Source organism: Lepisosteus platostomus, chromosome 25 (assembly GCF_059453375.1).
Source record: "Lepisosteus platostomus isolate fLepPlt1 chromosome 25, fLepPlt1.hap1, whole genome shotgun sequence".
Taxonomy (NCBI): Eukaryota; Metazoa; Chordata; class Actinopteri; order Semionotiformes; family Lepisosteidae; genus Lepisosteus; species Lepisosteus platostomus.
In genome coordinates, this window is record NC_142635.1 from 4,199,786 (window position 1) to 4,222,953 (window position 23,168).

The 23,168-nt window shown below is 42.3% G+C and overlaps 1 protein-coding gene and 1 long non-coding RNA gene across 3 annotated transcripts; one reads left to right on the plus strand and one right to left on the minus strand.

The window, feature by feature from the left end:
• The first annotated feature begins 280 nt into the window (after positions 1-280).
• On the plus strand, positions 281-10,025 carry LOC148640788 (uncharacterized). 2 transcript variants are annotated; one of them, XR_015930233.1, is made up of 8 exons: positions 281-367; positions 766-928; positions 2,416-2,603; positions 7,875-7,993; positions 8,412-8,465; positions 8,933-8,986; positions 9,280-9,317; positions 9,774-10,025. It is a non-coding gene; the product is annotated as an uncharacterized LOC148640788 (long non-coding RNA). The 2 variants fall into 2 exon arrangements; XR_015930232.1 differs by lacking the exons at positions 9,280-9,317; positions 9,774-10,025 and having other exon boundaries at positions 2,460-2,603; positions 8,933-9,254.
• A 2,531-nt stretch (positions 10,026-12,556) lies between these two features.
• LOC148640789 (C-type lectin domain family 9 member A-like) lies at positions 12,557-16,350 on the minus strand. Its single transcript, XM_088620110.1, has 6 exons — positions 16,299-16,350; positions 15,865-16,110; positions 15,285-15,433; positions 13,939-14,041; positions 13,313-13,372; positions 12,557-12,612 (listed from the first exon to the last, which is right to left on the minus strand). The coding sequence occupies exons 1-6, from the start codon at positions 16,348-16,350 to the stop codon at positions 12,557-12,559; spliced, it is 666 nt and encodes a 221-aa protein (XP_088476236.1).
• Positions 16,351-23,168: the final 6,818 nt, after the last annotated feature.

The following is a 23,168-nucleotide window of genomic DNA, read 5'->3' on the forward strand; positions in this document are numbered from 1 at the left end:
AGCAGGCTTTGACATTCATGCAGAAGTTTTAAAATTGGAACAGTCCATTAGACATCCTGTAGGGATGATATAGCCACCATGCAAACACAAGGCACAAAATGAAGAAAACCCAGACTCTTCCATGTCAGGAATTTGAGCATAGCTTGACCTGGACATTCTTGTAGAATGCCAAGATTTGCACCAAGATCGTGCAAGGTGAGAGATTTTAGGAATCCTTGTATCTGTAACACTCCTATGGGAGGACTCGCTCCAGTTGTAATGGAGAGTGTTTGGATTGTGGTTTATTTCAGACCTGAAGGCTTCTTCTTCTGGGAAAGAGAGATCCTGCACACTGAGCTTGTTAGAAGACACAGCTGCCACAATGCAGGTAGGAGTATCTCTGCTCTGCCACCACACACCATGTGTTTTGCAATCCTGATTCTTTTGCACAAAGTAAAGCACTTTTTAAATTAACAGTTCTTCCCTTATGTTTTCCTGTCTCTGTCATGATCATGTGTGCCACTGTCCTTCTCTAGCAGGGTTTGGATATGAACTGGATTCTCTAGCTATCACTCTGTCCATCTGCTTCACTGGTAGAATGTGTGGATGCTCATGTAAAATGTTTGTGGAAAGTAAACTTTTGATGGTTAGTTTCACATCACTTTGTTCTGAACTATGAACGTCTGTTTTTATCATTTTTGTGATGCCACTAGAGGCAAAGTACTGAATTGGAGGTATATTAGGAAGAGTGTCATAGATTTCACTGAGACTTTTGACCACTTTTAGATGGCAGAACAGAGGTACTGCAACATGGAGCACCACCATGATGTCAGTAGTGGAACAAGACACAGGTGCACTCTTACCTGCAGGCCATATAAGTCGAACCCAGAGATGACAGAGAGTAGAAACTTCAGTCAAGCTGCACACAAACTGCATCTGACTGTATGAGGTGAGTATGTGATTTCCCATTTGGAAAAATATGTAGAGAACTTGTTGTAAGACAAAGGAAAAACAAAGACTTGGTATTAAGCTAAACCATAGCAAAACAAAGAGAGGGCAATGGAAGAAGGGAGAAGTAGAAAAAAAGAAGAAGGTAAAGCAATAAGCAAGAGACATACAGATAGTAGAAGATAGTTAAAGGCAAAATTCCAAACCAACATGCCTTTAAATCACCAGATCTGGAACTCCTATCTGTTTCTTTAAGACCTACCTACCATGGGAGTTTGGATTGGTTCTTGTAACTCTTGTGTATATTTCTTCTGATGCCAGTTATAAAACTACCTCAGAAATACTTTATAATTATATTCAAGACCTTGAGTTAATATCACCAGATGCCCCCAAATTTGGGGAGATTTTAATGGCGGGTTGCTTAAGTCAGTTCTCCCTATTCATTCTCAATATATAAAAAAATAGACAAGAGGTTTTAGAACATTAGATCTCTGTTATGGAAACTTTAAGAATGGCTATAAAGCTCTTATCAAACCACTGACAGGATGATCAGGTCTAATTGATCTGTTGCACTGACAGAGTTTAAAAATAGTGAAGCCCAAGACAAAGTTGTGCATGCGTGGGATGATGAAAGAGTTTAAGCTTTGCAAGCCTGGTTTGATTGTACAGATTGGAAGATGACTGTGAGGATTACTGACCAGTCTGATGTAATAGAGTAGAGCAGAGTAGTTAATTGCCATATGTACACATACGTTGGAATTCTTAATCGCTCTGATCTCTCGAGACAGAGTAGGGTAGATTTTGGAGATGGGTGTACATCATACACTTACTCAGTTGATATACAATTTCCTTTTTGGGAACAGTATGTATGAGTGAACTCAGGGAAGTCTCTCACCATCAGCAACCAGCACAGGGGTACCCCAGGGGTGCATGCTGTCCCCACTGCTTTTCACATTGTACACTGATGATTGTGTACGCCACTCTGACATCTGTGCAATTATCAAATAATTGGTTGATTTGGACTTTTGAATTATGGTGAATACAATCATAGACAGGAGAAAAATATATTTTTAAACGGTGTCAGGATAATTCCCTGTTTTTAAACACAAAACAAAAGAAATGATCATTGATTTCAGAAAGAAATGTTCCAATCCTCTGAGCTCTGTAATTGTGAATGGAATGGATAGTGAAACAGTAAATGAATATAAATACCTTGACAATATTATTGTTTGTAGATTATCTTGGACAGCCAACACAGAGGAAGGTATTTGGAGGTGCAACAAAGGTTGTATTGTTTAAGGAAATTAAGGAGTTTTAATGCAGAAAGCAAATTGTTGACATTTTTATAAGAGTTTTTCTTTTTATTCAGAGCAGTCTAACCTTTTGTATTCAGAGCTGGGGAGGTGCTTTGTCCTTGCAGAACAAAAACAAGTTGAAGAAAGTGATTAGAACTTCAAAGACATTACTTTCACTTTCCTGTTTCTACAGCAACAGTCTAGCCTCCCAGAATCTCCTGTTTAATTCCCTCTCAGTCTGTTCTGGTCTGCAGTGGCTGAGCAGCTGCTGCAGGTCCCCCAGGAGAGCTGCACTGAGGGGGTGAAGAGGGTCCCTCCTGTGGGTGAAGACCCCTGAGCTCCTGTGGGGGGAGAAGCACGTTATCAGCGCAGCTGTGAGAGGTAAATAAAGAGCTTAAGGTCTAATGTAACTCTAGTGAATTTGCTTTACTGACTTCCTAAGATGTTATGAAGAAGCATGATCTGTGATTTGCATGTTTGCTGTCAGGTTTTAAACAGCGGACAAGTAGGTGTCACTCTGCCCTGTGCCCCACAATTTCCATACCAGAGCCCCAGTTCAAAGACTCCTGAGGTATATTTTAAATATTCTGGGTTCTACAGGGCTCAGACGGGTCATTTCAACTCATACTCTTGGAGTTTTATCTGGGACTATCTGGGAGTTTTGCTAACAGGTGATTTGACATCCTCTTGGACTTTCTACTGTACTAACCCTGTCAAGTCCAGTCTTACCTTATGCAGTCAGATAAAAGCATGTTGTGAATATCAAAGCTATGATTTTGGGACCGTGTTGTCAGAGCAGAAATCCATCACTGGTATTTATTATTTTCTGCTGCTTTAATTGTGTTAGGCTTTTCTGGCAAATTTGTTTTTATCACAGTTATTTGAGCTGATGATTTGAGCTAATTCATGATAAGTATTAAAACAGTAGGCTTGGGTTAAACAGACAATAATTAAACAGCAGGCTTTGTATTGATGATGTTGTCCTCTGGTCTTGAGCAACTTTCCTTCCCTGCTGCTGACACCCCAATCCACAGCAAACCTGTCAATACTTGTTTTGAAGTCTGAGAATTATATTTGTATCTGCAGTTAAACGTGTGTGTCTGTATATACTGTATATATACGTGTCTGGGACACTGTAACACCAGACTGGCGAAGGCCAGTAAATATCTGAGTAATACAGTGGGACGTTTTGGCAGGTTGTTAACCTATACTTGCATGATTTTTAGGCTTATAATGATTTTCAATATCAATTACTACATTTTGACATGGACATGAAATGTGTATATAGCACTTTTGGGTCTAAGAAGCCTTGTCACATTGTCAAATCTGCTTTCATATTTACTGATGGAAGAATAATTGTATTTCTTCATTCTCAACAGTGCTGTCAGTCACAGGCCTTTCCCCTGAGCCCCTGAGCTGGGAGGATCATGAGGACCACCTGGACAGTCAATAGTCTGCTGCTTCACCTGCATAAAAGGTCACTCTTTACAACAGTTTCTTTCATCATTAAGAGGGAGTTATGGCCTACTCTTTCAGGGGATTCTAAAATATCACATTCCTATTCTTTTTAACAAATGTTAGTATGAAATAGATTGTTAGGAAAATGATACAGTGATCATTGTATCATCTGATACACATACTCGGTTTTCAGTAACATAGCTCTACCTCTGCAGTTACAAGTGTTGAACCTTGAATCTTGAATGTCTCCTGTATTTCAAAGAATCAGTTCACAGGTCAGCTTTTTTTTTTATGAAAAGAGGAAAATGTGAACTCAGTTAGCAAACTAAGAAGTGTTTTCCTTCTGAAATATGGCTTTCTCCAAGTCAAATTTCATTTTCTTCCTTGTGGTAATTATGCTGATCTTATTGGTACTGTACAGATCTCTTGGAGAATCTCTGTGGATTTACATCAGATATATATTTGTCCTAAAACAGTGAACAGTATATATTGTTTAGAGGAAGAGCTTTTGATTTAATTTCCTGTGCATTAAAAGTTAATTACTTTAATGTTAAAAATGTTTGTTTTTTTCCCCATCACTGGCTTATAGTTAAATATCTAAAGAGTTCCTGGGTGCTCCCTCCTTTCAGCAGAGATGCATCTTAATCTTTATATAGTAAATTGCTTCACTTGTTGAGTCCATCCTCACAATGCCTACTTAAATGTGGAACAAAGCAGATTGTGTGTGTGTGTGTGTGTTACAGCACCACATTGGCTCCTAATTAACTGTGCAATGCTCTTTCAGGGAACAGTCTGATTTGTTCCTACAGGACAGTGATCATTTTTCTGATGGCATGTTTACCCACAAAAAAAGCACATTAAGCTTCTCTGACATGGTTGCATTCTGTCTCATCTTCTTGTTATTGTATTAAGCATTCCTACACAAGGCACTTTGTAATTAACATTGGAGTCTCTTATCCTGAGTTCAGTTCCTCCCCCATCTCCACTCTGAGGTGGACCTGCCAGGGGCAGAGCTCAAAGCTGGAGTTGCTCATCAGCACAAGTTTGATCTAAAGCAATACTTACTCACAAGGGGATGGGCAATTAGCAAATCTATGATCGAAAGTACAGTCTGTGATTACTGGCAGGCAGCCCCTCTTTGTGAGCATGCAAGCAACAGCTGGAGCCTCACAATCCAGTTACAGGAACGTGAAGCACCCTTAATTCAAGCCTGACAGCCACCCTGACCAGCATGAAGGGGTAAGGGAAACGCATGTAGGCTCATTAAAGAAATGGGAGGATGAGCATTCGTGAAAACTTGCTCTTCATAGATGAGGCAACTCCACTACAGGTACCCAAACCCAACCCTGCAATCCACACACCTTTTGAGAAATAATCCGAGGACAGTTTATTGCAGAAATTGGACAGGAAAATACAGAACAGGAGGAACCAGGACGGCTGTTACGATACAGTATTGGAAATCGCTCAGGCGGTCCGCAGACTGGAGCCCCGGCCGGAGAGACGGTGGGTAACCTGGGACCGCGAGGTGAGTCCGGCTGCTCTCCGGGATCGACTGCTGCTTGAACAGGGGAGGAAAAAAAGCGTTTCGCGCTCCAGTACCTGTTGGAACTGTCTGGCTTCTCGCCTCTGTCCATACAGAATAACACCATTTTTCAGAAAGCAAAAAAAGCGGTTCATTCGGAGGGAGGCGTTAAAATTAAAAGCATGAGGCTCGCTAAACAGTTTAGACAAGTAAGAGGATCCAACCTTTGAGTTCACCGGCCAGCTCTCCAGTCTCACGCAACACGGGAGCTCTGCGCTTCGGCGTTCGGACGGTTGTAAAGGACAGGAAAGCGGAGACCTGGAGAGAGTATTAAAAAAAAAAAAACCTGCCGAAACACGACTAGCAAACCTGACCAAGCATTCAGACTACAGGTAGCAATGTTAAATGGTAACAGAAAGGATACGTTGCATTCCGTTCCTTTTAGAGGTACGAAAATCGTTGGTTTAGTTGCAATTCAATCTTGCTTTCAAAGCTAGAAGGCATTTTCTAAAACGTGGTCTAAAACCAATTGTCCGCAACGGTCCTTTCCTTAATTACTCTGGAGCTCACATTCCTTCTCTTCTTCAGTTTTATACCGTTCCTGTCTTAATAGAAGGAAACCTTGACCGAAATTCAGCGAAACATCCGGGATTGTGTTTTTCTTCTAGGCGCAAAGCCGCTATTTAAAGGCAAAGACGCACTCCGGCAGCCGGGACCGTTTTTAAAGCAGACCAATCGAAAGCTGATACAAGATTAATCAAACCTGGCTTTAGACTTGTAATTATGTAGAAATGAGTAAAACACGGACGGTATCCTGGAGTTAGCCGTCTCTGCCTTCGCAACACGGTATTTCACAGACAAATACAATCCCACTCCGTACTTTTAACTGGATGAAGTAACATTATTGAACCTTTAATTTAACACTTACGATTTGTTTTCAATTAAATATACTTTATTCATCCCCGGGTATTCAGGTCACGAAGTGAGAAATGAGTGTCAACCTTGCGACATTTATTCAGATTTCCTGTCTTTCGATTTTGGATCAAGTAGTAAGAATTACACTGTTGGTATAATTGATATTTGACTGTTGGATTGATTTGATGATCAATCTCACCTTTGATTACTGTACATCGCTCATTGATAATGGTTCCCCAACACATTTCACTGTATAACCTGTGTATACGCTGTACAACACTGTATAGAATGTGTATGCCTTTTTAAAATTAATCAAAATGAATTTGGAACTCTCTCTTAGAGATGACAACTGCGAGGTAGTATACTACTAAATACCCGACGGACACTGCTTCCACTAGTTCAGTGCCAGAGATTTGATATAACACTTTATAGAAGTTTGATGACTTTTTAAATTCATTAAAATAAATATGCATCTGTCTCTTAGAGATCACCTCTATGAGTCTTTTATAGACGTCTAAATATCTGCTTCCACTAGTTCAGTGCAAGGAGTCTGGTATTCATAGACAACATTTGTACCACCTGCACGTTTTGCACTTGACTACGGTGACTTTCTTATCTAATAGTATATGAAATAACAGCATCTCTCGTAGTAAAAATATGGAGCGATGTGATGCACCGTTGATCGCAAAACTTGTTATTACGTCTTTATCACAATTCTGTTTTCTTAGCCTTATCAAACGCCCATGGAAATATAAATATGTCTTATCGTGTCACCTACTGGTATAAAGGATCTAAAGGGATACTCTGTCCAGACGCCAGCTGGGGTATAAAACATTCAGATGAATATATCGCTCATGTAGTAATTGTTTGAATAGAATTAGAATCATTTCAGACATTTTGTTTTAAAAAATAAAACATTTTAACCTCTCGGACTTCACGTCTGACACATGACATAAAGGCTCCTCCAACTCTGTGGCAAACTTTGAATCTCTGATTTTCGCTGTCATTCGAAATGTTAAACAAGTCATGTCCAGTCGCAAAAAGGCTAGAAAACCGGATTATAAAGGCGTCTCAGCGGACTTAATGTTTGAAAAGCGAGAAAACAGGGGGAAGTGTCTGGTGTCGGAACTGGGACGTGGCTTCAGACTGAATAAGAGAGTTACATGCCCAGTGTGCTGTATGGCCGGCCTGGTGGCTCCGCGGGCTGAACCATCGGACACTTCTAAAGTTCAGAAAGCAGAGCGACTCTCAGAGATCAGAGTGAGTTAAACATGAGCCCCGAGCCTCTCCGTCAGTGTGAGATCTTATCCCCGGGTGTAGCTCTCGCGCTGTCGGGGTGAGTTTGTGGAAGTGGCTGTTCTCTACCACGCCGGCCGTTTTGGGGGGCTCCATTTTCGGGGCCTTCCAAAACAGGGTAAATTGGGTGGTTTAGGTCCTTTATAAATGATTAGTTGTTGACTCAATTCTAAAAAGCAGCCCCTTATACCACTGTGACACCTTCAGGACAGGTGTGGCATCAGCAGTGAAAGAGAGGTGCAGTCCTAACTAGGAGCGACAGGGGTCGCACGTTTCTCTTGATTCGATCCATTGGCCACAAGCGAAACGTTCCCGACGAACAAACTCGTAGGTGAATGTCGCTGTACCAGTTTGTCTGAAAATCATCAACTGTTGAATACTTTATGCATTTTTTGGTGAGTAAAAATGTCTATGTTTGTTCAGTAACGTCAGTGTTGAACCCCTTGTAACTGAATCCCCAGCTGTCCTTCAGGAGCCGAGCCCGCCTCCAGAGTGACCTTCCTCAGCGGACACGCCCCGTCCACCTGTTCCACAGGTGCGCCCGGCAAGATGGCGGCGGGACGAGTTTCTGCGGCGTTAGGTGCGTTTGCGTTTTATTTCTAATTTTAAGTTAAAAATGCAAATATCACGTTGAGTAAAGATAGACAAAGTTTATGCATGTTGCTACATTTTAATTGTATGTATTTCGATTTAATTTGTGTTTTAGGACGCCGAAATTAGTGTTCTCTCCGTTTGGGCGTGCTGTGGACGTTTTAAAATCTCCAATTACGCGTTCTTATACTTCTTTTCTTATATCTTTCATTGAAGTATTTTTAAATATATTGTACTTCTAGCTATGAAGTTATGTAAGGCTGCGGTTTACCACCAAACAAATTCCTTTATAAAGCCAATTGTTGTGTGATTCTCTTCATTGCGGATATGGGCTATAACCCTTTCCACTCCGAGCTTCTAAAATATTAAGATGAAATTACGAATTCGTATGTTTTTTATTTCTCCAGGTGAGAAAAGTATTTAAAGAAGGGGCCTCCTGTTATAAAAAGGGTTTTTCAAAGGTACTGTAAGTTATATTCCTACCTTTTGCCATACTATTTTTTTGTAACTCGATAAGAGTTGCCGGCATTTTAAAACAGAACGAGTTTATACACATATTCTAACTTCTTTTTAGCTTCGTTGTGCTTTTGTTGAATAAAAATAAAAACTCTAAGTCGCTGGATCTTTATCTATTAATTGAGTAAAGATGGATAACACTAACAAATGTTAAGGATGCTTTTCAAAGCAGGGAGTTTTATCGAAAATGATACCCGCTGTAAGTGGTACTTTCTCTGAAATTTATCTGTAGCGTTGAATTTCTATGTGGCCGAACATATTTTTTAAATGTTGGAATAGTGGGACTGTTTTCTTAGTGAATTTGAGCGGGATTGTATATTTCTTCAGGCAGCTTATTTAAAGAGTTAGACTTCAACCGCATCGATTCTGCACATCCGGTATGTTGTTAATTTGTTTTCTCTTTTGCCTTCAGTTCTGCGGCTCTTGCTCCTCTGCGCTCCGACGATCTCCTCTCCAGCAACTCCTTGTGCGTTGGCAAGTTATTCTTGACAGTGTGTGCTTTTCCTTACATTTCATTTTGGACACCAGATCTTGATCTGTAATATACTATCTCTCATATAATTATTTTAATCATGTATTTATGTAATTATGTCTCCAGTGCTGTAGTTTAGCTTCAAACATTTGCTTTAAAGTCAGTTTCTGTTGGATCTCTTCTTTGCGGATTCGAGGTGTAAAAGCTTTCCGCTCCACAATTTTGAAAACATTGAATTGGCTGATTCGTGTTTTATTTTATTTCTCCAAATGACAACGGAATTCAAGAACGCGCCTGCAGTTATGAAAGTTGTTTTTCCCCCGGGGTAAGTAATGCTACCTTTCGCTATACCATTCCTATTTCTCCGTAAGACAACACCTGCTTCCCTGCATTTTAACACCAGAACGGGTTTATACCAAGCTTCTTTTCGTTTCGTTGTGCTTTTGTTGAATAGAGATGGGAAACAGTAAGTCTCCGATTCTTCGTCTATTGAATCCATTGGGTAAAGACGGATAATACTAAAACTTTTAACGACGGTTTAAAAAGCAGGAAGTTAACTCGAATATAATACACGCTGTAAATGTATAAATAGAATTGCATTTCTGTGGCTGAACACATTTTCGTAATATTGGAGTAGTGGGGCTGAGATGTATCTGTGATTTCTCATGAAATTACTCATTGGTTTCGTTTTTTAGCTAATTTTAAATAGCTTCAGAAAGTCAATTAATCTTTTCTGCAAATCCGATATCTTGTTAATGATGTTTTTTTCTTTTGCCTTCAGTTCTGCGGCTCCTGCTCCTCGGCGCTCCGACGATCTCCTTTCCAGCTCCGCTCCAGCAACTCTTTGTTCGTTGGCAAGTTATTCTTGACTATGTGCTTTTCCTTGAATTTCATTTTTTGACTCCAGTGGCTTGATCTGTAATGTACCGACTCATCTTTCCCTTGATGTATTGACATTCTTAACTTGCATGTTTCCTGCTGACTGCTGCTACTGCTTGTGCTGTGTATTCTGCAATAAAAACTGTTGATTTCATTTTCTGAATTGTCTTCTATTTTTTAAGGTGTGTTGGAAGGGTTTGCTCTGGGCTGGTGTCTCACTGCTGTAAGTTTTTGGCTGCAAAATCTGGAGAGAGCACAAACAGTTTCCGAGAAACTATGCGATGGGTGTTTTGTACTTTGCGCCACGGCCGCAAGGGGACACCCTATCGCATCGTGACTTGGGAACTGCGGGGGCTACCCCCTTTTTAAGTCGCTCCAGATTTTCCCGCCTTTTTAGATAGTCTCTGGGGGGTTAGGGTCCCTAGCAGGGAGCCCAGGTACAGCCCCTAGGGGAGGAGAAGGGAGGATAGCTCTAGCCAAGCCCCCTCACTCCCAGCTGAGAGGAAGGCGGGCTGGAGGTGGCTTTGGCCCGAGAGAGAGGAGGCACCCAGGGCGGACTCAGCCTATCAGTCACAGCTTGCAACTGACTGGCTTCTAACTAAGTCCACACCAGGACACCTGCCTCTCTGCAGGGACCTAGGCCATCACCAACCTGACTTCCCCTGCTGCTGGGAGTGAGTGGGCTTGGCTAGAGCTGCAGTCAATCGCCCAGCCCCTCTCTCCAAAAAGAGGAGTAGACGGGGCTCGGTTTGATTGATGGGAGAAGACCACGCCCTGAAAGAGCCCCGGTATATACTAAGTTTTTTGGCGGGAAAATCTGGACAGACTTAACAAGGGGGTAGCCTCTGCAGTTTCCAAGTCACAAAGCGATAGGGTGTCCCCTTGCGGCCAGTGACAACAAGGAAAAAACAGCCCTTCGCAGCGTTCCTCAGAAACTGTTAGTAAAGTCTCTCCGCCAAAAAACTCACCAACACCGGGGTTTTTCAGGACCAAGGGGATACTGAACTCTGCACGAGAACAGAAAGAACAAAACACATCAAAATCCAATAAACAATTTATTGAGCGAAAATTGCATACAAAACAAGGCATTCCGGTACGAGCCGGACTCGAAGTGAAAATGAACACATTTTAAATTACAAAGCATCAAAGCAAGGCTACATTAACGCTAAAGGCTTTTTACAAGTAAACAGAGTACAAAAACATTTGCATGCAAGTACATGGAAAAGCACAGAAACATTCAGCACGTTACTGTTTCTCCGAGGGATCTGTCGAGGCAGCGACCAGAGTTAAATCGGGAACTTCGTTGCCTTTCCTGCAAAACAACAGAAAACAGTATTAGTTGTGCTTTCTGTTCCAAACAGCATCTCGCATTTATACCAGCTAGTTAGATCGAGCTTCCGTATTTACTGACACGTCCAGAAGATGAAACAGTTTTAAATGATTTACAGTTGAAATAAAGCACTTAGTCTGCTGTATCGCGAAATGCTCCTGTTGAACAGATATCGAAGCACTCAGGTTTGCTTTTCAAGTGTGCAAAATAACGAAGGCACAATCAATACAGCTACTGTACATGTTTATCGATTAGAACGAATCTATCACATTCAAATGTTTTTTACAACTTCGTTAACACGTGAACAATTAATCCAAATCTTTATAGGCTCCATTGTTTTAATTCTTGTGATGTAATTTGGAAGCCAAAACGGTTTCTATATTATGAATCTATATTATGCGCACCCCCCACCCAAAAGGCTAAAGTGATAGCAGTTTAACAACTTCTGCCATGGAGAAATTTAGTGTGACCTAGTTTGACTCCTTTGGACAAGGTACATAACGTTTATCAACAACAATTTTCTGGAGATACAGTATATACTGCACTTACGCGTAAACGAATAAATAGGTTTATACTTACATAGATAATTCCAGCAGCTGAGCCGAGCATGTCCTGTTCGAAAACACCAAACTGGAACACAAGAACATGTATTCAGACGACCATTAACAGATAATTTAAACCAAAGTTTCTTAACAGAAAACGGCGTTTTCACCGGGACAGACAGCGCAGAACATATTTAAAAAAAAATCAGTGTAAAGAAATGAATAAAATGTTTAAACCTCCGTTTATACTCCCAATATTTAGCGAGGATCGTGTCCTGTCCGAAGACACTAAACTGAAAACACTAAAAACAGCACAATTGAGAATTTAAAGACCATTTAAACAAAAAGTATTCGTTGTAAGGTTTTTTTAACCATTTTACACGAATAGAAGAACATAACCACCTAAAATACTCTGGAAAACAATGAAAAAAAACTGAATTCTAGAAGAGCTATTTTCAGTTTGGATGAATGCTTAGATGTGCGGGCAAATTTCACGAAATGTTTGATAAAGAAAACTAAGATAAACAGAAAAGCGACGTTTTCATTCTGCCAATACAGCAGTGTCTTTAGTGCTACAACAGAGCTTTTCTTCGAAGTCAAAGAAATACTCACGCTGTTTGTGGAACACAAGTTTAAAAAAGGAGAGAAGCGTTGGAAAAGAGAGACAATAAAAATGCTATTTAGCGCCTAACGAAAATAAGTGTTTACTCCTTTCTCCTGTGAGGTTTAGACTACATAACTATATTAATTAAATCTTATTTACATTAAAACAAATGAAAAATAAAATGAATCACAAAAAGACGCGGAACAAACTCACTCAGCTCCCTCCTCTCTCGCAGACCCTGGCCCACAGGTGAGCAGGGCGTGGCCTGCGAAGGATGTCATTCAAGTGGGCGTGGTTACCGGCTGACGGGGCAGGTGGCTTTTTTCTTCCACCTGAAAACTTGTGGAAGAAATCGAGCATGTTCTCAGAAGCCCCCTTGAGTTACACGTTTCAAAATCCTTTTTTCCATGGTCATCAGGGTAATCACAGCTAATGCATTTAATACTTATTAGTATTTGAGGGCCACTGGAATATGAATGAAAGAATTTACAAATATGTTGGTTGAGCTGTGGGGTCTAAAGTTCTCAGCAGGACTTTTACTCTTCTATAACGTAATTTACCTTAACGCTGCATCAGGAAGTCAGATTTTTCATCTGTAAACGTTTATTATAGACTCAATTTACTACCTTTGTATTCTTCTTAGTCATGCTCACTGAAGAAGTTACAAGAACACTTCAAATAGAAGCAAGAACAGTATTCGATCCATGCAGCCTTTTTGATTACCGGTATCAATTTGATTTGATAATCTCATGCAGCCATTGCTCGAAAGAAGACAGGCTGTTGATTTCTACAAAATGGCTGGGTGGCCCGCGCCATTCTCCCACAACCCTTTGTGTAAAGAACTTTTCAACACACTTTTCCATGGCATTCTTGCACGTTTCCCTTGGTTTGTGTCAAAGCAGTTCACACTGCCTTACTAAAACGTCTTCTATTCTTTTTTCTAAAGGTAAACACAGTAAACCAACTTCCTCTCCAGTATCCGCAGGCACAGTTTTCACCAGAGTATCTCACATTAATTGTGAGCATGTGAGTGAGAAGAAGATCAGGTGTCAATGAGCCAGTCTAGTTGCCTCAACACAGCAGCATCTCTCTCCATCTCCCATGATTGTTTAATTCACAAATTCATATCTACTTTTGTGCTTCATCAACATTATTTGCACAGTGACCTCCCCTATGCAGAGTGACAGATCGGCAGAAAACAATCAGCACACAGTTAAAGACACTCAAATTACAGTCAGTGCAGCGATGCCACAACAGTACAAATTAAACACTCCACAATACAATATAGGTTAGGTCTCTGATCACTGCATTATTTATTTGATATTTTGTCTTGAATATTTTATCCTGTTTTGGAATCCTGTTTTATATGTGACACACAGTCAATTTCACTACTCAGAGGAGACTCAGAACTGCAGACAGAGAGCCAAAAATTGACTCTGGATCTGCTTTCTTGATCCTTTCCTGGAGAAGCTCATGTAATCCCCATCATCTGTATCCAGACAAGATACATAAATGTGACCCTGATCCACACTGTGACTCTACAATTTAGTTTCAAATAGGCATGTCAAACACATAACACGACCCACTTACACTTCTTTGTCTAGGGTTCTTCCATTAACCCATCTCCACTCATTGTTGTCCTTTTTTAGGCCAATCCAGTAAAAATAGCCTTTTACTTGACTTTGCAGGACGTCCTGTAGAGACATATAAGGTAAGACAACCTACCCTAGACACCCACAGTCAATACAGCTGGACATCAGGTCATCAGTTAACTGGAAGTGTGGAGATGTCATTTCAGGTAATCATATCCGGTTTACAATATCTTAACCATATACCAATTAGTAATTCAAATTCATTAATTTCTTTTCTAAGTAGACATTTTACTCTGTGTGTTTGAATACAGATTCCATGGAGACTTATAGCTGTAAGTTCTCAATTCATCTTGGTTTCTGACACATTACGATCTACTGTTTAATTGCATTCAGTACAAATTGGCAACTTGTTAATGCTTTGGTACTAAAAAGTACAATATTATCTGCTAGAGGTGTTACACAGCATGGAAGCCATCTCTCTCCTAAGGTGCATGCTGAGATTTTGGGAAGATTCAGTCACTAGCCAATTGTGTATTTCGTAGTACAGTGCAGTAACAGCAGTACAGCCTGGATGAACTGATTTTCCCCCACTTGTCTCACTTGTGCCTGGCGAGATCGTCGCACAAAACCTGCTGGACAACCGTATTGAACCAGGTCCACCGACCACATTCACCACCATCAGGAAATGTCAACTCTACCAGAAATGCTTGGTCAGCGATCCATGATCATCCGTGTTCACATTGTACTCTTGTGAGTTAAACTATTATTCCAAACACATTTGATAAGGTTTACTTCACCAGAGTGAATGAATATTTCCTGGTCTTTGAGTGGATGTTCTTAAACATTTAACACTTGTATAACTTACAGGGTGGATTAGAAAAAAGGTTATAGTCAAGATTTTCTTTAACTATGACATTTGTAATTCTTGTCTTTGTCACTGAGTGAATGATCACCCATTTGTAGCACAGAAGATCGACTCACATGTACATTATTGCTCTTTTTCGGTTTGCATTGTATATTTAATGTATTAATGCTGTATTAGTAACTTGTATGTTATGTGCTGTGAATCTGTATGCAGCAACAGCTTAATATTCTGTTTGGTTAATTCCTAATAGCCTTAAAATAGCCAATTTGCTGTCAAATATCTAATTGTTTCTGTACATTTAAACCCTTCACATCGATACAGATGGATGACATGTTTTTTGGGAGGGTTAAAGCAGAGAGAAAAAAAATAATTTGGAATACTGAAATATGCTGTTTTTTTAATAGCTTTCAAGTTAAAGTGCTGGCAAATGTTAACTAAACTCTCACTCAGTGTTGGTTTTGGATAATCTTTTGTCCTCACCAGGTCTTGTTTGTTCTCGATCACCAACAGCTGAGCGCCCAGCAATGAGCAGGACTGACGTGCAGACTCCCAGGAGCTTTCATCATTAGAGGCATAGTAACATCTTCCACTGTCTCCCCGCTTCCATCCCTTGGGGCAACACTGCTGCTCTGTACAGACAGACACACAGGAAATCGCCTGGATTAATACTGACGGAGCCTCAGGGATTCATCAGGACTCTCCTCTGTACAGACTTTCTCTCATTTTATTTTATTTCATTCATTGACATGACTGAGCTAATGCACTGTTTTTCTTGGAGTCATCCTCATGTCTGAGAGTCTGTCTGTCTTCCTCAAACACTTCTGTTACCAACAGCAGCAGCTCCAGCTCCTGCTGATATGCAGAGTCAGGCTGCAGTCTGTCTCAGGAGAGTCCTGCACCAGCTGGGACTGGGATTTCTCCCCCTTCGTCAAGTGATCTTACTTTCCCAGGAGCCACAGTTCTCAGAACGAGTGAAATTGTCGCTTCCTGACAACCTGATCCTGTTTCACTCTCACTTCCAAGCCACATAAATAACACACCCACAAGCACACCTACTTACGTCTCCTCCCAGTCGTGGGGTCCACACACAAGACCTCCAGATGTTTCCCGTATCTCTCAGTTTCATTTCTGCATCTCTCTATTTTAATCTTGTATCTGTCAGCCTCATTCCTGTAGCGTTGGGCTTCATTCTTGTGTCTCTCAGCTTCATTTCTGCAACTCTCGATTTCAGTCTCCAGCAATGATTTTATCTCATTCTCCTGGTTCTCTGTTTTTTTCTCCCAGTCTGAGCTGATCTGTTTCCAAACTGGAGATCACATCCCAGAACAGATAATATTGTTAAATCAACCAAGAATGCAAAAAGAATGATTCCTGCTCTCAGGTTTTGTCCTGTACAGAGCCCAGAGATCTCCTATGTTGGGAGATGATATTTCACGAGGAGTGACAAACACCCAAGATGAAAGCGTCATGGAGCGAAATTGTGGCTTAACCCGCTTGGCTGAGGGCTGGCCTCCCGGTCAGAGGACAAGGACACCAGGACCCCCATGCAGGATGACCGAGTGGTAGCTGCAGAGGTGGAGCTGGGGTGGAGGTTGGATGCAAGAGACATGCAAGAGAGAGACACAGGAATCTTGTATGTATTTACAGTATACCGTTTGGGAAAGGAATGGAGTGTCAGGAGCGATTGCTAATTACTGATGGTTGAGTCTGGTCGAGCTTGGTTGTTGTCACCCCTCCCAAACTTTTGTTCTAAACTCCACTTCAGGACAGCAGATCTCCCTGATTATGGACTGGAGGTTGAGTGTCTCGAAGCTGGGATTCAGTCTTCCTGAAGGACACGATCGAATCCCTACTGGGGATAAGCCACTCTGACTATTCTTCACACTGGGAAAGTGCTGCCAAGACCTCAGATCATTAACAGTAACAGTCCGAGTTAGAAGTGAATTACAATAAATCATTTCAGAATAAAAATATTCCCAACACACTGGACTCTGTATTTAAAATATTATTAAGGTATTTTAGACTAATATAAGCCTTGTCATAAGTACTCTTTCACAGTCATTAATATTATTGTCACGGACGTCCAAAGGGAATAACCGTGGGGAGTAGGAGAGCGGAAAAAGACCCATATGCGTAGCGGCGAGACAGGAAAAAGGCCCGGGCTCATTAGTGCAAAGAGTTCAGGAATGCCGTATAGAAACCTATGCTCTCAGGGAGCGGACGTGGGGCGCCCTGGTGCTAGGCGGGTCTCAGGACACCCGAACGTCAATGCTAAGCGAGGACAGAGTGCAAGACCCGGAAATATATAGCCCAAGAGAAAGAGAGGAACAGGAAGGACAGCAGACCGGAAACTAGGGACAGGACAGAGAAGGAGCGCCCTCTGGCTGCAGAGGGCGTGACAATTATGTTAAGTTAATTATGTTTGTTGCTATTTCTGTTTGCTTATTTTGCATTTGCAGATCTATTTAATAGCACTCGCTATCATTTTATTTTTAGCTTGTGAACACAAAAGACTACAACCTTCCACACAGTGAAGTTCTCAGCATGGCAAAAGGTGCTCACAAAATTATAGCCTTTCAGGAAACACAGCTGTGCTTTTGAAATGTTTTAGAAAACAACAATTTACTACACCACACATGAGCCATTAGGACTTTTTTGGTCTCAGCCAACATGAGAGCAGCACCAGATCTGCGGCTTAATTGCTTTTAGTTCAAAGTCTGTAACTACAGTATTGAACAACAAATATTCTGAGATTTAGTAGTGACTAGTTTATTTGATATTGTAAATGAAACAAAGTTATAACCATCAAGATATGATTGCGCAAAGATGATCTTGTACTTTAGACATCAAAACAAATCACGGTCTTATAGTTACAGAAATACTTATATCTAAGTCCATATGAAATTACAGGAGTGATTATGAGGAATGAGGAGTGACTTACAGACAACTAGGGCAATGACTGCGACCAGGATTACACACACTGTGACTCCCAGGGTGATGAACACACATCTTCTACACCTGGACTGTCCTAAGCAATGAGAGAGGGAGACAGGTTAATACTCCCCACAGACTGGGCACAGCAGGACACTGAGTGGCCGGGAAAGCAGAGCTCAAGCAGACACACTGACTGGTGCTGCAGTGTGTTACTGGGACTGACTGTGGAGGAGGGGTGTGAGCAGCTGAAGGCTCAGAGTGAGACACTTCAGGACTTGGGCCAGTAAAACTGGTCACGGAACAAACAAAATACTTGTCTTGCACTGCAAAGATCTGATTTCTAGGAATTGTGTTCAAAAGTTGGCAAAGGAGAAAAGAAAACTAAAATAGTAAAGTCAAGGAAACATAAATAAATTATTAGGAAAATGACAAGCATAAACAGATCAGATATAACAATTTAATAATGGAATGAATCATGCACATGGCAGAGATTCAGAGAGAATATTTCATTGTCTGAGTCAGTACTGTATGTCAGAGTGTCAATGTGTTCTGTACTAGTATATAAGTGTGTTACTGTAACAGTGTATCAGAGTATCTCTGTATCATTTGGTCAGTTTTTTAGTGTGGCAGTATAACAGTGTGTTACAGTACCAGCATATCAGACTGCCAGTGCATCAGATTGTCATTGTGTCAGTGTGTAAGTCTATCAGTGTATTAACACTGTAATCACTGTAATCCCCGATACACTGTTCTTCACATTGTCAGCACAACAGTGTATCAGTCTGTTACTGTACCAGTCTGTCAGTGTGGCAGTATATCAGAATGTCAGTGTAGGAATGTATTAGCGCATCACTGTGTCGGTGTATCAGCACTGTTCTCACTGGCTGGCTCTCCTCCAGGCTGTGTATCTGGTCTCTTGCTCACAGTAGCGTACACATCCTGTGATGGTTTCTGTATTGCGGTGTAAACTCTGTCTGGATCCATAGATCTGACTGTATGAACTGAAACCAGTGAAACAGCTGGGCACTCGCACTGAGACTCTGTCACTGAGACAGCTGCAGTCTCACCCTGCGTCTCTGGCACTGAGGCAGTTGGACACTGAGTGTCTGATTAGAGGGATGCTAAATTCCTGGAGAGAAAACAGGAACTCAGAAAACCCCCTCATTTCCATGTTCCTCATAGTCTGCCTGCTTTTCAGAGAGGGTGTGACAGAGAAACATTAGACAAAAATAGCCACAGAGGGAGAAGCACAGAGAGACACAATCTCACAGATCTTAATCCCAGAGCGAGAGAGGCAGAGATCCTGCAGGAGAAAGACTGTTGACTCTGTGTCTGGTCTGGTAGCAAGAATATTATGAACAGCCTGTCTTTCTGAACTTCATCCAGGTGGATGGGTCAGTCAGCAGGACAGTAGGACTTGTGTGCCCCGAGACTCACAGTGTGGTTCTAACTGGTCAGTATTACCACAGGGGCAGTCTGTGAGCCTCAGAGGTCCAGTCCACAAGACTAGAAGGAGGCGGAATCCTAAAGAATTATGAAACAGCATGTCACGGTCGACATCCCCTCCTCCAGAGGGCGCTCTAATCTAGATAGTCCTTTTAATTATTACTTCCTGGTGTGTCTAGTTAAGTCCCTTATTTCTTTAAGTTTTCTTTCCCGTAGCCTTCGGGGCTCAGCTTTGGAAAATGGTTGTCTCATGGCCTGCCTACCACCAGGCTTCATGGGGAAATCTGAGGACATAGGCCAGTCGTAGTCACCCTGACCTTCTGAGCCCAGGGCCTGGGACGAAGCCCTGTATTCCTGGTTTTTGTTTTCTTGTGTGTCTGTTCCTGTTTTGTCTCCGGATGGATTTCTCGATAGTGGACATGTGGACTGTTTCCTGATCCTCCTGTGGACCTCCCTGGATTTGTTTCAATGGATACCTACCCTTCACTTCTGCACGGACTTCCCGATCATCACTGTGAGCACCAATATACCTTGTGTGTCTTCCGTCGACTCCATTCCCATTCCTTTCCGGATTTGCCACCTTGCATAGGGTCTTAAAATACTATTTCCGTGGGAGCCTCACCCGGCAACCGTTACACAGCAACAACATGTTTCTAATTGTTCAGCATGAAATTCAAATTGAGCTTTATAATAATAAAAATACAGATGATAGCATCACTGTCATTAAATGAAAAACGGATTACAGCTAATTTCATACTTAAGCAGAAGTGTGAGTGCAGCCAACACTGTGCAAAATCCAGTCTCTGCTAATTATTGGCAATTAGCTTGATTGACATCATTTGTAATAAAAGAAACATATTCCTGTGCCTCAAGTGCTGAACACTTGTCCCGAAACCTGATCCAGATGCTGATCCTGATCCGGATCTCAGATCCAGATGCTGAGACGGTGCAACGTTTTGTTTCTGTAAGGTGAACCCTCGCGCTGGGCGAGAGACAACTGAGAGAACCTATGACACAACAGGCACATAGGGAGGCTTTATAGGCAATGGCATGGTGATGAAGCAGGCTGGGGGAGCAGGCTGAGCAGGGCTCAGGCATACTGTCCAAAGTTCATAGTCAGAAACTAGAAAGGCTCCAAGCTGGGAAAGGGACTTAACTAGACACACCAGGAATGAAGAATGAGAACAAGGACATAGCACAGATTCAAGAAATCCAGGGGATTCTCCAAGAATTTTTCATCATCAGGAAGAGGGCAGAGGTGCAGACGGGCTTCAGGATCCCGGCTGAGACGACCACCTGGAAAGGCTGCTGAGGCACCTGCTGTCACGCCCTGTACACCTAGAGGGCGCTCTCCTTCTGTCCTGTTCCTTGTTCCTTGTGATTATTCATGTCTTTCCGGTGTGTCCTGTGGTGTAGCCTATTTACTTCCTGTGTCTGCTCTGCTCCTGGCTCAGCATTGAGGGTACGGATGTCCTGAGACCCGCCGAGCACCAGGTCGCCCCACGTCCGTGTCCTGAGGTCATAGGTTTCTATTCTGACATCGTATGACCCCCTGAGCTTGGGCTAACCTCCATCTTGCCCCCTTTTACCACTACGCATTGGGTCTCTACTGCTCTCCTGGCCATTCCACGGCTTGCCCTTCTGACATCCGTGACACCTGCCTGGGGAACTGGAGAACAGGGCAAGACAAGAACAAGGTAAAAAGGACAGGGGAGCCAACAGGACAGAAGGATGTTTGCCCTGTGCTGGCATGTAGGGCGGCAACATCCTGTGCGTGTTTCTGTAACATTGGTTTTTTTAGGGAACAGGGTGGTTAGCCTTGTGCCCTACATCCAACACGGAGGACCTGGCGCCCGACGTGGGACACAAACCCACTTCCCTGAGATTATGAGTCTCGTGCTCCACCAACAGATCTAGCTAGCAAACAGCACATGGTCAGAATAACAACAGGAACATAGAAAAAAGTGCAGAGGTGAGAAGTGAAGGGGGTAAAAAGGACAGTGATGGAGCACCATTGAAGCAGGGCTAAGACTTTAAATAGAGTAAATGAGAACTGGAGTAATGAATGGAATTGTTGTAATTAAATGCAGATCGTCTGAAAGGGATCCGGCGTATTCAGCAAGCCCTGGAAAACCTTGAGCCCTTGTGAGAATGTGACAGTTTTGTGTGACAGCCACTGCTAGACGAAAGACACCACATGGGTGCGATCATTACAGTGTGCGCTTCTTTTTCTGGTGTGTGTTCCCTTTTCAAGTGTATGTTTCTTTCTAGTGTGCACTCTTTTCTAGTGTGTATTTTCTTTTTCAGTTGTGTGCTCCTTTTCCTCATGTGCATGTCCTTTTTCTAGTGTCCACTCACAATTTTTAGTGTGCATTCCTTTTTTTACTGTGCACTCCTTTTTCAGTTGTGTGCTCCTTTTTCTAGTGAGTTCTCTTGTTCTAGTGTGCACTCTCTTTGTTTAGTGAGCACTCCTTTTTCTTGTGTACGTTACTTTTTCTAGTGTGCATTCCCTTTTTATAGACTGTGTTCCTTTTTCAAGTGTGTTTGCTTCATCTAGTGTGTGCTCTTTATTCAGTTGTGCGCTCCTTTCTCTAGTGCGAGTGCGATTTGTTTTTAGCGCGCTCCCATTGCTATTGTGCACTCCCTTTTTCTACTGTGCGTTATCTTTTCCCAGTGTGTTCCCTTTTCTCGGGAATGCTGCTTTGTTTAGCGTGCCATCTTTGTCGGAGAGTGTGTTCCTTTTTTTTTTGAGTATGCGCTTCCTCTTCTCGTGCGCGTTCCATTTTTATAGTGTGCACTATGTTAAGTGAGTCTATGCACTCCCCTTTTCTAGTGCTTGTTCTCTTCTAGTGTGTTCTTTTCTCCTAGTGCGCATTCCCTTTTTCCAGATTGAACTCCATTGTGTAGTCTGCACTCTAGTGTGCGTACCCTTTCTCTGGTATGTGCTTCTTTTTCTAGAGTGTTTGCCTTTTCTAACATGCGCCAGCTCTTCTAGGGCGCATTCTGGTTTCTAGAGTGCCCGTCTTCTTGCAGTGTGTGCGCTCCTTTTTGAAGTGTACACACATTTTTCTAGCGTGCTCTCCTTTCTCTGATTCCTCTGTTCCGTTTCTTCTGTTGTGTGCTACTGTACATTGTTGCATTTTAATGTGTGTACTCCTTTTTGTAGTGTGCATTTTCTTTTTTAGACAGCAGAGTAGTGGCTGCAGTTTAAGAAACCCCTATATGGGTGAGATATGAGAACGACAGTCTCAGAGCAGACTGTGGAGAAGAATATCGCAGCAATTCCAGAAGGGACCTTTGAGAGCAGCTATTCCAAGGGAATTATCCGGTGTAAATGATATGATTCGTTTTTAAGAGAGAGCAGCCTGTTTAGTGTGTGAATAGGGCTGTGCAGTAAGTCTGCTGTGAATGAGAGTGTGAATGAGTTAAAGCTCCATTCAGAGGTGGAGTTAGTTAGCAGTGGCAGCTAGGCAAGTAAAGGTGTCCCGGCACAGCCTGGGATGGGAGAGGGAGGCATCTGAGAGGATGTGAGAGTTTTAGTTTGAGTGTGTTGAGTCTCAGCCTGAGAGTGAGGTGCTGGAGGCTTGGTGTGATAAGAGAGTTGAGTCTGGGGGTGAGAGTGAGATGCTGGAGACTCTTGAGTTGTGTGAGACCCAGCCCGGCGGTGTTGGGAGATGGTGTCAGTGGCTGGAGAAGGACCTGAAAGTCTGAGGGCTGGCTGGTCATGAGAGGACCAGTGGCTACAGTGAGGAAACAGGAGGTTCTAGATCAGGGAGTAGCAGGAGGCTCCTGGAGGGGTGGCAAAGAGCAGGGAGGCTCCTAGAGAGATCAGACACTGTCGTTTAGGTTTAAGGAAGACTTTGAAGAGTAGCAGTTGAGGTTGTTGCCGTGTCGGCCTGCCGATAAGGCAGTAGAGAGGGTCTGGACAATCGGGATCTACTGAGTCAAGGGCGTTCCACTGCAGCTCCCTGGAAGCGAATCGCC

Coding starts and splice junctions, on each gene's coding strand:
- LOC148640789 (XM_088620110.1), bottom strand. CDS start 16,350: ATGGGGGTCCTGGTGTCCTTGTCCTCTGACCGGGAGGCCAGCCCTCAG. Junction 16,111..16,298: donor GGAGGCCAGCCCTCAGCCAA/GCGGGTTAAGCC, acceptor TGTGATCTCCAG/TTTGGAAACAGATCAGCTCA. Junction 13,373..13,938: donor AAGAACCCTAGACAAAGAAG/TGTAAGTGGGTC, acceptor TTCTCACTCACA/TGCTCACAATTAATGTGAGA.